Raw genomic sequence first — 12403 nt, 5'->3', positions numbered from 1 at the left:
CTTCCATGTTTTACAAATGCAGAGGCTTGTTATTAAGACAACTGCACTTAGCAGAGGCACACAGGGAAGTGTCTGTGGTCTTGGATCACAACTTATCCACTTACAAGCTGTGAGGCCTTGGGCAAGTGACATAATCTTTCTGAGCACCAGCTTCCCATGTGGAAAACAGGAGAATCATAGTACTCACCCCATAGGGTGGTTGTGAGGCATAAGTGTCATTCATAAGCATTAAATAAGTTGCAGATATTGCTAATCTTATTTTGATGTCAGTGTTGGTGATGGTATTCTTTTCCCTCCTTCCAAGAATTTGGGGTAGCCACCAAATATTAAAACCTCATCTAATTTACATTTCACTGACTGTAATGTTCTCCTGAGATAAAGAGCTTGGAGGCTTGCTTCCCCTATTTTTCCAGCTCTTCAAAACGTGTGCTGATTGTGCTGCAGTGGATCTGCTATTAACCAAGCAGAGAGAAGTTGATCGAGGTCAGGGACCCAGGCACAAAGGGACACTGTCAAAGCTGACCTCATGAATGCTAATCCCCTTTATCCCTTCCCAGAATGGACTGTAATCGTCTCCAGATTAAATGTACAGTAGAGGTGACCAAAACAAAAACTTGGCAGCAAATGTGAATGTGCATGTATATGGTTGTTTAATAACCTCTCCTGGAGGCAGCCACCTGCTTAATACACCCTCCCAGAAAGACTGGGTCTCTCACCACTTAGTACTGTAAAGCTGGGGCTAGAAGGGATGTATGGATTCCACAGAACTCAAAAGAAAAGACCATGGAACCAAGCACCCAAAAATCTGTGCTAAAATTCCATTAGCCAATCTATTAAGGAAGCCATGAGCTATCAGTAGTTCCACCCCCTTCTGTCCCTTCTCTTCATTTCCAGTGTATTGTGTATAATATCATAATTACAAACTCTAGTCTCAGATCTATCTAGCTTGAACTTGGGCAAGTGTCCAACCCTTTCTAAGCCTCAGTTTCCTCATCTGTAAAATGGGGATAACAAAAATACCTTCCTCCTAGGACAGGTAAGACATGAGAGCACAAGTGTAAAGCATCTAATTTGGTGCCCAGAACAAATGTTCAATAATTGTGTCTGTTATCATGGAGTATTCTTGTGAAATTCTTTCCATTAAGGATTAAAAGATCTTTGTCCCTGAAAGCCCTAAGTTAAAACACCCCCAGCCCCTTTCTAAACCAGGAAAGTGTGGTAGAAAGTACTCCAGGGTTGATTGAGGCCCATATTCACACTTGTGATTTGTCCTTCCCAGGCCACCTTTAAACTCTTTATTTTCTTTTTGTTCCCCCACAAAATTCAGCTTATTTTTAAAATTAATAGGAATCATGTGCAAATCCAGAATGGAATAAAATAGGCCCATTGATGTTACTTTAACTTTGTCATTTAATATTCAAGAAGACACTGTATTTTACTTATATTTTTCTCATTACTTTTAATGTAGCAGTAAGCATAATTCTCTCCCCAGAGGCACTCGGCAAGTGGTTCATTAAAAATGCATGCCCGGGTTGTAGTAAGCAATGCTCTGGAACTAGAATACTTTCTCGTTCTCTATGAGACCAGCTCTAATTATAAGCCTAACAGTCTGAGCTGATCTTCGAATTAAAATTTTAAACCAACTAAACTGGAATGGGGGCGTTGTTTAGGGTGGCATTATATTCTTTCATTACTCTTGTTTTTAAAAGCTACAGCTAGCAGGTAGGATGTAAAATTTTTAATTCCATTTCCTATGTAGTTCTATTTATATTATTTTTAAAACTGCTATAAAATGGTCTCTCTGTTGTTGTAAAGTTAATTATAAAGGTTGGACTCACAGAAATAGGCTTTAAAAAATATCAGCTATGAGAAAATAATGTGTATTCTGAAAGTGTTTTTAATGTATTCTCATTTGCTGTGTTAGTTCTAAGAGTCCCTAATATTGTTTGCCAAAAAGAGCTATGGCTTCAAGAAAGGAAAAAAAAAAGATAGTGTTATAATAAGCAAGAAAGAAACAGCAGGTCATGGGTGATTACAAGCGTCAGCACACTCCAAGGACATTGGGAATATTGGGGCAAAGCTGCTTGCTAGAATCTGCCATCTCCTGCTGCCAGAAACGGTTTCTTTTTAGTCAGAATGTCCATTTTACCATTTAATAGGCATTTTTTTCTTTAAGCAATGACTTAGAATAAACTTCTACCAAAAAATGTTAAGGTAATCTGTATATCTTCAAAACTCAGTGTCTCCAAGAAGAAAAAAGCTTTAGAGATCATTTATTCCAAATCTTTCCCATATAGTAGATGTGGACTCCAAAGGTCTGGGAGAATAAATGATTTGTCAGAGGTCATGCAGCGTTTTAGTGACATATCCTCAGGCCTGCCCTGAACTCTTGCCCCATCTTCTGAGACGTTGTTTTCAGGTGCAGCAAGCAGCCCTTCTCTGGGAGACGAGTTGTTTGCAGGAAGTTCTGGACATTTGCTAGGACTCAGCAGTTTGCAAAATGCCCTTTCACTCTCAAAATGGTTCAAACGTTAAAGATTCACAACTCAACTTTCAATTATCTGGAGAATTGTACTAATCCAAACACAAAATTGCATTCTTCCAAAATTATACTAATCCAAACATTCTAGAAAATGAAATTTTGCCACTTTTTCATACACACAGAAACATGTTTATATGAATATCTATAAATATATTCATATCTATATAAAATAAGTCCCTGCATATATGAATGCATATGTATGTAAACATACATACAAATATAACTGGTGTTAGGCTTGTTGAACAGCATTTAATTAGTCCTATGTAGATACTGGTGGTTGAAGGAGGAGTAACATTCCAACATCTGTATATGGCAGATGATCTAATATGAACAGCAACTTCTTTATGTTAAAATGATAATATTGGTAATACTTCCACTCTCTGAGTTCTATCTATTATAGAGGCTGTGCCAGAAACATGAAATGACCACACATGTCAAATCACTGATGGTGGTGACCCATGCAACTTATTTGTGGAATCAAAATTGTTTTTCCTATGACTGTGTTGAAAAGGAAGGGCAGTTATTAATATTTCTAGGCATTTCCCTGTGCCTTCCCTGTGTTACATTAAGGGCCATCTCTCTGCATGAAGACACTCCCTCTCTGAGGTAGCTGGCTAGGCACCTGCTGAAAGTGACTGAGCAGGGGAATAATATAGCATGTCACTTTAGCCTATACAATTCCAGACCCATATAGCTAGAAGGCATTGGCCATGAGCCCCTCCTAGTATGGATATATAAATAGGCTGTATAGAGGCTTATAAAGTACCAGAATTTAGATGTTTGTAACTCTTCATCCTTTTGAACTGGTGTTTCAGTTTGCTAAGGCTGCTGAAATGCCATATACCAGAAATGGATTGGCTTTTACAAAGGGAATTTATTAACTTACAATTTATGGTTCTTAGGCTATGACAATGTCCAAATTAAGGCATCAACAGGATGATACCTGGACTCTGAAGACAAGCTCTGGCATCCAGGGTTCCTCTGTCACACGGGAAGGAACGTGGCTGGCATCTGCTGGTCCTTCACTCCCGGGTTTCATTGCCTTCAGCTCTGGTTCCAGGGGCCTCCTCTCTGAGTTTCTGTGGGTTCCTCTCTTAGCATCTCCAGGGCTTTTCTCTCTAAGCAATCTGGATTTTTTTTTTTTTTTTTTTTTTTTTTTGCCTTTTATCCTCTCATAAAGGATTCCAGTAAAGGATTAAGACCCACCTTGAATTGAGTGGGTCACATCTCAATTTAAACAACCTGCTCAAAAGTTCCCACCCACAATAAGTCTGTACCCACAGGAGTGGATTAAAAGAACATGGCATTTTGTGGGGTACATAACAGCTTCAAACCAGAACAACTTGGAAATCAAAGTCTTTAAAATATTAGTGATATATGGCACTTTATTGTACTGTAACCCAAACCTGTTTCCTTGTCCTTAAGGCTTTCCAGTGCTGCACAGTGGTTCTGAATGTAGACTTTAGAATTACGCTCCATGTGTTCAAATCTCAGTCAAAACTCACTACCTCAGTAGGATTTTTTTACCTCCTTGATCCTCTATTTCTACATCTGTAAAATGGCAAAAATAATAGTCTCTTCCTCCTAGAGAGGATATAAGGATCAATTTGGATTGCATGTAGAGAGCTTAGCACAATACCTGGCACATGGGAGGCCTTCATTTAAGGTTAGTTTCTATAATGATCATCATTCAATAGTAAACACCAGTGGTACTGTACACTCTGTACTATTGATCCATGCCCAGCTATCCTGAACTCCTGTTCCCAGGCAATTCCTGGCTCTCTGGCAAACCCTACCATGTATTTATATAGACAAAAACTACAGGTACTCAGGTGGGAGACAGGGAATCCCATGGGAGCCAATTCTCCCTACCCAAGAAACTACTCCCCCAGGTGGGAATTACCTAGACAAGGATTGCTCTGGATTCTCTGAACCCACTGATACCTGATAATGTTCCAGTAGTTCTGGGTGTACTTGGTTGTACTATCAGAAAAATAATAAAGTATGTATATCACGCTAACATATACCGTTAAAATGTCAAAATCAAGCCAGTCACCGTGGCAACTGGGGTTGTTGCTCATCCTCTCTCTTGAGGCCTTAGAGAGCTGGGCTCTATCATGTGTAGCAACAGTGTGGTTTGCAGCTCCCTCCGACACCTGTCTTGTTGCTAGGAGATTTCTTTCCCCACAATAGAGTATTGTAATGTACTTGGCAAGGAGGGCCTATAATACCATCATACTTTTACAGCCCTTGTGTCTGATTTGTAAGTCCAAATAGCCATTTAAAAATTCCAAATCAGGGTTTGTCAAGGAGCCCCACATTTATCATCTACAAATCAAAGCCATATGTTTAAAACTGTAAATACCGAATGAAGGTGGTGTCAGAGACCAGCCAATATCGAGTCGCATAGTTGGGGGTTATTTATAAGCACTGTAGCCTGAAAATGTGCCCACTCCTTGCTTTCAGCAGAACTTAGCATTTCAAATAACATTTCAGGTGTATCTCCCGAGCATAAACAAAATGTCAATGCAAGCAGTATTGGATTATCTCTATACCAAGCAGTTGTCACCTAACTTGGACCTGGACCCGCTGGAATTAATTGCCTTGGCAAACAGATTCTGCCTGCCACACTTGGTTGCACTTGCAGGTAAGGCTTATGACTTGGGGCCATGCAGTGTCTAGCTGTCATATTTATCAAACTTGCATTTAAATAAAAATAAGAGTTCCAGAGAAAAAAATTTGTATTCTTTATCACCCAAAACAGGATTGTTTTGTGCTGGGCAATCAAATTTATAAGACAGCCCAATTCAATTCAAGAAATGTTTCTTAAGCACCTGCTTAATGGTAAGCCCTGTTAGGGAATTCAAATATAAAGATGAGTAATCTTGACCTCTGCCCTCAAGGTGCACATTGTACAGGTGTTGAGTCATGTGTGGACCACAGAATTTAAAATAAAACTCTTCTGTCAGGGTTACCTACTGAATGTGTGCTCAGAGGCAGTCTTGAAGAAGGAAGCAGTAAGATGCAGTGGTTAAGAGCTAGACTGTAGAGCTGAATTGCCTGGGTTCAAATCCTGATTCCACCATTTACTAGCTGGGTGATTTTGTAATTTATTTAATTGCTCTGTGTCTCAGCTTTTCCTGTCTTTAAAATGGGGATAAAATTACTTTGCCATAGACTTTTTGTGAAGATTAAATGAGTTGAAATATGTGAAGTCCTTAGAACAGTGTCTGGCACATAGTAAGCATTATGTAAGTGGTTTTCTTAAAGCTATTTTAGAAAATGTTCTGACATTGTCAAGTTCATTTTGGGAAAAATTTTAAAAGGGAAACTTGGCTTAACTTCTCAAAATCTTATGTATCATTTTTATGTTTGTTCAGTTGGTAGGCTGAAGCAGGTCTATAAAGGACATATATATTCAAATACCTTTTCCTTGAATTTAAACCTCTATCTTCCATCACCAGAGATGTCAGTTAGCAACCTGGCTTTTCATCCCTACATTCAGTTGATTCCAATTAACTGTGAAAATAGAGACAGTTCCTGTCTTGTTCACTGATCTAACTGTTGCACCAAGAAAAGTGCTGAGCACATTAAATTCTCAATAAACATTTGTTGAATAATTGAATGAATGGAAGAAAATGAATGAAAGAACCAGCCAAACAGTCATATCTGCACTTGACTTACTGGCAATGTCTTTAGAAAAAAAGATTTGTTTCTCTGAGTTCCAGGATTCTACAATCCACCACCAGCTAGAGATCAATGTCCTTTCCTCTCCCTCCTTCTTCCCCAATCAGGCAGAAAGAGATATTTGAAGCATTGCTGTTAGATTTTTTTAAACTGTTTTTGACCAATATACCTAAATGCATAGATTCAAACGAGTGTGCTGGCCAAGACTGTACCCACACATGTCAATCCCAAAAAAGATGACAGCCCACGTGAAGGCAGGAGACAGCTCAGTCTCAGAACTACAATTTAAATTCAGTTTGGAAGCCTCGGACACAAGCTCCCATACAGAAATGGCACACCCAACTGGATTTTTGTTACTTCTGGCTGAAGGTCTCACCAGACTGTAGAATCCAAGAGGTTGAAACAGACATATACATTCATGTTTCTATTTCCCCAAATAGACTCGTTCCTCTGCTACTTAACCTCTCCACTGTAAGTGATTATTAAGAATCAGAGAGACATGAGTAGGAAACTGTCCAATAGGCAGTTGTTAGAGAGTCTAGAGGATTCTAGGAAAGTGCTAGAGTGTCTGGAGCAGCACTGTCCAGAAGAACTTTCTTCAGTGATGGAAATCTTCTGTATCTTCATTGTCCAATACTATAGCCACTACCCATATATGGCTCTTGAGCACTTGAAATGCAGCTAGTTTTAGAAGGAACTGAATTTTTTACTTTACTTACTTAAATTAAAGTTTAAATAGCCACATCTGACCGGTGATTTGCTGCACTGTACAGTGCAGGTCCGGAGGATTCTGGCTATTTGAGAAGCATGGGCATGAATACCCAGAGTCATCAGTCAGTGGCTGTAGACTAGAATTCTGTGTATTGAAAGGCCGCACATCAGAACGGGTCCTGGACTGAATTTGGATGGCTGCCCAGAGCTGTGTTCTATACTTCCTCCCCTCTTGGGTGGTCCCAGACCAGACCCTCCAGGCAAGAAGTCTGGCTTTCAGGGTGTGGTTTAGCTTTCTCCTGTCCCCTCTCTCTTCCTCAGAGCAGCACGCAGTTCAGGAGCTGACCAAGGCCGCCATGAGTGGCATGGGCATCGACGGGGAAGTGCTCTCTTATTTGGAATTGGCCCAGGTTTGTAACCATTTGCCTTTCACCTTTTAAGTGTGTTCAACCAGTTGCTTTAATGTTGATAAAACATTCCACTGTTGCATCTGTCTAAATAAAGATGTCACCACTGAGTCACAGAGGCCCCCTGCATACACTGAGAAGATCTGAGGGTTTTACATTTCATGCACCATCTACCCTGCTGGGCTGCGTTTGAAAAAACAAGGACCTTGCCCCCAAGCCTGCCCCATCTCTCCCAAGACACCAGCTTAACATGTGGGAGAACCACTTGAGGCATATTAAGGGGAGGTTTTGTCTCTCCTTCTCCTTTAGGTTTCTTCTTGAATGCTTGGACATGTGTTGGCCAAGGGCAGGCAGTTTCTAGATTCCCACGAAGTGCTCTAAAGCCCCCACATCTCATTGCAGCTTTCCTGGCATTTTCTAAAATTAGTATTGTTTATATTGACATTGTGATTCCAGAATCCCAGTACACATTTGCACCCTTCTTCCAGAGGGAGCCTGAGATCTGGATTCAGCTTTATCACTGAATAACTTACTTAAGGTACAAAGTTAACCTCTGCCTCAGTTTCATCATCTGTAAGAGAAAGGGATGGCAGTTCACACCCTACAGCTTTATGGGTTATTTTGAGAACCAAGTGAGAGAGGATATTTAGGAAAGAGCTTTGAAGAGTCGAAAGCCCTCTCATAACACAAGGTACATATGCAGGATTATCTCGTCCCTGGCATAGGCTTATAGACAGAGTTTACACTCTGAGGGAACTAAGAATAAATTCCTCAGTCTCTCCCTCTGCCTTTTTCTTTGTTCCCTCTCCCCATTAGGGCAGTGATTTACTAAGTCTTAGGTCAGGCATTTTAAATGAATATTTTCAATCGAGAGAGAGGAGGTGGTCTTAGGAGGGAGGCACATAGCAGGTGTGACTCGGGCCATTTCATCTGTGGTCATAAGAGCTGGCTCAGCCCAAAAGGGAAGAAGGTGGATCAGGACTGTATGACAGCCTGTTCATTCTGACTTTACATTCAACAAGTATTTGCTATTTTCTCCCCAAGTTCCAGGCACTACCCTGGACATAGGACATGTAGAGTCTCTGCCTTCCGGGCAATCAGAGGCCAGTAGAAGAAACAGACACAGGCAAATAGTTCAAATCCAATGCTACAGTCTGATAGAAGTTACAGTTAAAATTAAGGAGAGATGTCTGGTACAGCCGGATCAGCAGACTCCATCAAAACTAATTATCCAGACTTGGAATTTGGGGGTCTTTTGAAACAAGCCTGGAGGACAGTTTATGACTTTGCTCTTGCCCCAAGAAAAAAGTGAAGTGACACAGTTTCATCTAGGGCCGGTCCATCTGAGGTAATGATTTCGAGCAGTGTCTGTCTGCTTGCTTTTCGCTCCCCCCTTGCCCCCCACCCCCACCTGCAAGGAAGTAGCATGGTTACTGCTGGGCCCTGGCCTGCCTTGGCAGGAAGAGTTTGGGATGGATTTTTAGCTCCTTCATTAGGCCCCAACCCAGCGGCAGGTATTTCACAATTAACTCTCCAAGGAGGAAATGTCCCAATTTATAGCACTTTCCCAATTTCTGTGGTGTAAGTATTCCCACCATGGCTGATTCCAAGCTACCCAGGTGAAGTCACTGAACTCAGAGGTGGGAAGAGATGTGCACAGTTGGCTTTCTTGAGGCCAGTACAAGCCAGCTCCCACCCACCACTGCCCTCACCTTATTTTCAGAGAGTAATCTAATATCAAGAGAAGGTGAAAGCACCCACCCACAATACTGTCTTTGGTGTTTGGAGTTGCAATTTTCAGAAAGGTTTTGAGTCCGTTTCTGAGGACCTTGGCTTTATTTGGGCCATCCACAACAGAGTTGTGGGTCCCACAGGCAAGCACACCATATGTTCCAGGATTTCACTAGATCCAAGAAACATCAGGGTCAAAAGACAACAGGACAGATGTCTGCAAAGGGCCTGGATGGAAAGAGTGAGGTGAAGTCCTACCAAATAGGCAGAGGAATGGGGGCTCAGCAGTCAATTTTTGAGCATCACATCTTTTTCAGTCACAGCTACCTCAGCTGCCACCACCCTGCATGTCTGCTCAAAAAGGAGGGGTTTGAGTGTTCAGAACCCTCCCACTTTGCCCACACAACCTGTTCTTTTTATGTGACCCCAAGGACAGGTATGGGACAGACAGTCACACACTCCTCAGTCTCCTCTTTCAGTCTCTGACCTGAACAGCTGAGCTCTGACATGCAACCCACAGTATTCCGTTCCCAAGGCTCCCTTAAACAGAAATGACATCGCTGCCTTCGGCTGTTGGCTGGTGCCTTCTGGAGGCCACAGTTGCTTGGGGCCAGGTGGTGGGGGAGGGTGGGAGGGCAAGGAGTAATTTAAACTCCTGATGTGATACAGTGATATTTTTGGTACACCTATCACCAGGGTAAGGGAAAGGCGTGTCCAACGCTATACTTGGCCGGCATCGGAAGCCATGGCCATGGCCAAAGTCAAAACATTATAGTCAAAACAAGAGGCTTACTGAGTTTGTCATACAGACCTTTTATTTCTTTTTACCCGTGCTGGGTTCCTCTTTCTTTGTAACCCCACTATAGACAATAGAATCTTACCCCTTTTGGTCACTTCCCTGCAGTTTCACAACGCCCACCAATTGGCCGCCTGGTGTTTGCACCACATCTGCACCAACTACAACAGTGTTTGTTCCAAGTTCCGTAAGGAAATCAAATCGAAATCTGCAGGTGAGACAATGCACGGCCCCCACCTCTCTAACTCTCTTCACCACCAATGAAGTGTTTACCTCCCATGCCCTTAGAAGGAGCACAGGGGGCAGGCAGCTCATGGAGAATCCCGTAGGACTGGCTGGAGGGCACATAGTCATATGACATGATACAAGGAATTGATGGTTGGAAATTCTCCCTGGAGAACTTCGTGCTTGGGGGATTTGGATGGGATGGGGTTCAGGGTGCCCTGAGGCTTTGGGCTCGCCCTTGTCTGGGAAGGGTGCTTAAGGACCGGCTGAGACTCTGAAATCAGGGGATTCTGGGTTCAGGTCCTCTGTATGCAGCTGTACTCTAGGCAAGTGATTCTGTCTCTCAACACTTTAGTGCCATTTTCATCTGAAAATGGTCCAATCGGAGTCTCCGCCACATTGTGCTGTTGAGAGGTTATATGAGATACTAACAAGAAGCATTAAGCACAGGGCCTAGCACATAGAAACAATTAATGAACAGTAGGTGTTTTCACCAGCATCTTTCCTTCACCAGACAACCGGGAATACTTTGAGCGACACCGCTGGCCCCCTGTGTGGTACCTGAAGGAAGAAGATCACTACCAGCGGGTGAAGAGGGAACGAGAGAAGGAAGATATTGCACTAAATAAACATCACTCACGACGAAAGTGGTGCTTCTGGAATTCATCTCCAACAGTCGCCTGAGGAGGAAGAGAAAAAAAAAAAATCAGAAATCTGATATACCACTTTAAAAAGCTCCCCTGTAAAAGTAGTCTTATTATTAGAGATAAGACATAGTTCAGGTTTCAGGCACTGATCTTCCTCCACTTCTGTGCATTTATCTTTGTTAGGATCAAAGCACAAGCTCACCACCAATGAGCCTGGACTAAAAGGGAAGCTGATGCTCACTGCATTCCTTAAACTGATACGTATTTTTTTTTTTTTTTTTTTTTTTTTTTTGGTTAGGAGGCTTAATAAACTTCAGTCTGTTATTTCATTTCTTTTTATACAAGAAAAAAAATCCAGCTTTCATGTTTCAAATTCCAAATTGGAAAATATTTTTATATAGTCTCTTGAATTTTGTTGTAATGAAAATACTATGTATTACTTTATTTTACAGGCCACAAATTAACCATGAATTCACCCTGTGATTAAATTGAGACTCTTTACCCACATGACCTCTGAGGCATTATTACATAATTAGAGGGTTATCCTTTTGTTGTGAAGTAAAGGGTTGGAATGAAATTCCCCAGACTGCGAGTCACAGAGAGAGTGTTTAATCTTTGTTCTGCTGAATAACATCGGTATAATTACCAAGTCAACTCCAAGAATGTGTATTTACAATATTTTCCGTGTAAGTGCTAGTAATTATATGGTTATATGTGCCATGTAAAATATAGTGATATCAAATATTCTGTTGTTTAGAATGTCTAGATTCAAGAGGATAATCTTTATAATCATTAGAAGGGCTTATTAAATCCCAGCATTATCCAGGGCAAACTCACTGGTGGACCTGAATACAACAGACGCAATTATCCCATTGGTGTTTGGATTGCTGCCTTAGGGTTGGTCTGTCAGTATTCTTTGATCTTGCCATGCTCCTGCACTAACATTCTCCACTGACTTGAATCGAGATGGTTAAGGGAAAGGGTCCACAGACTATCCCACCATCTGCAGGTTTGTCACAGCTCATCACCAGAAACAGGCATCCTCAGGTCCCTCACCTGCGGCCAACTTCACTTTGTAAGACACATATTTTTAACTCTTCCCAGGGAAAATCCATGTTGCTGCAGAAGTAGTTTAAGGCAGACCACCCCCCAACTGCTGAAAACTGGCGAAGCCTATGAAAGCCCAGAGCTGGAGGCCAGGACGTCTGGAGTCCCTGCACTCTGTAATGCAGAAAGGAACCTCATATTCCAAGAGTCTAGAAAATGGTGCTATTGTGAGTTAGTTCTGACCCTTTGTCATTCTGAGTTTTCAGTGTTAAAACAGAAAGTGTTGAGCAAAGGAGCTTGCCATAGGCAATCATTGCTTTCCATAAGTTAAAATGTTTCAGCCACGGGATATTGTTTGGCAGAGCTGGGGCTCGTTCTGTTGGTAGCTCAACTTACTTATGCTAAAGGCTGTTGATTATGGTTTTATTTTATTTTTTCTAACTTTCAGAAGTTGGAAAAGAGACAGTTGAGCCCAAGCCCCAATGTTGACAACCATATGCATTTGAAAATCTATCCAGATTAAAGATGGACATTTTTTATTGGCAGCAGAAGCACATCATATACAAGAGCTTGGAAAGGCCCAGAAGTGCGTCACCTTCCCATGACAAAG

General features: G+C 41.7%; 1 protein-coding gene across 3 annotated transcripts in view; it reads left to right on the top strand.

Annotated features, from left to right (window-relative positions):
* The window catches only part of RHOBTB1 (Rho related BTB domain containing 1), a 73838-nt gene extending 62816 nt beyond the window's left edge, over positions 1-11022 (top strand). For 2 of the 3 annotated variants that reach the window (XM_037804755.1, XM_037804754.1), the window contains exons 7-10: positions 5039-5189; positions 7262-7350; positions 9983-10088; positions 10614-10783. In XM_037804755.1, the coding sequence (XP_037660683.1) occupies positions 5039-5189; positions 7262-7350; positions 9983-10088; positions 10614-10783 (516 nt within the window). Of the gene's footprint in view, positions 1-5038; positions 5190-7261; positions 7351-9982; positions 10089-10613 lie in introns of all 3 variants that reach the window. The other variant, XM_037804756.1, reaches the window with a different exon arrangement.
* Positions 11023-12403: the final 1381 nt, after the last annotated feature.

Source organism: Choloepus didactylus, chromosome 15, assembly GCF_015220235.1.
Source record: "Choloepus didactylus isolate mChoDid1 chromosome 15, mChoDid1.pri, whole genome shotgun sequence".
Classification (NCBI taxonomy): domain Eukaryota; kingdom Metazoa; phylum Chordata; class Mammalia; order Pilosa; family Megalonychidae; genus Choloepus; species Choloepus didactylus.
The sequence above is the reverse complement of the archived record's forward strand: the minus strand, read 5'-3'. Positions and strand labels throughout refer to the sequence as shown.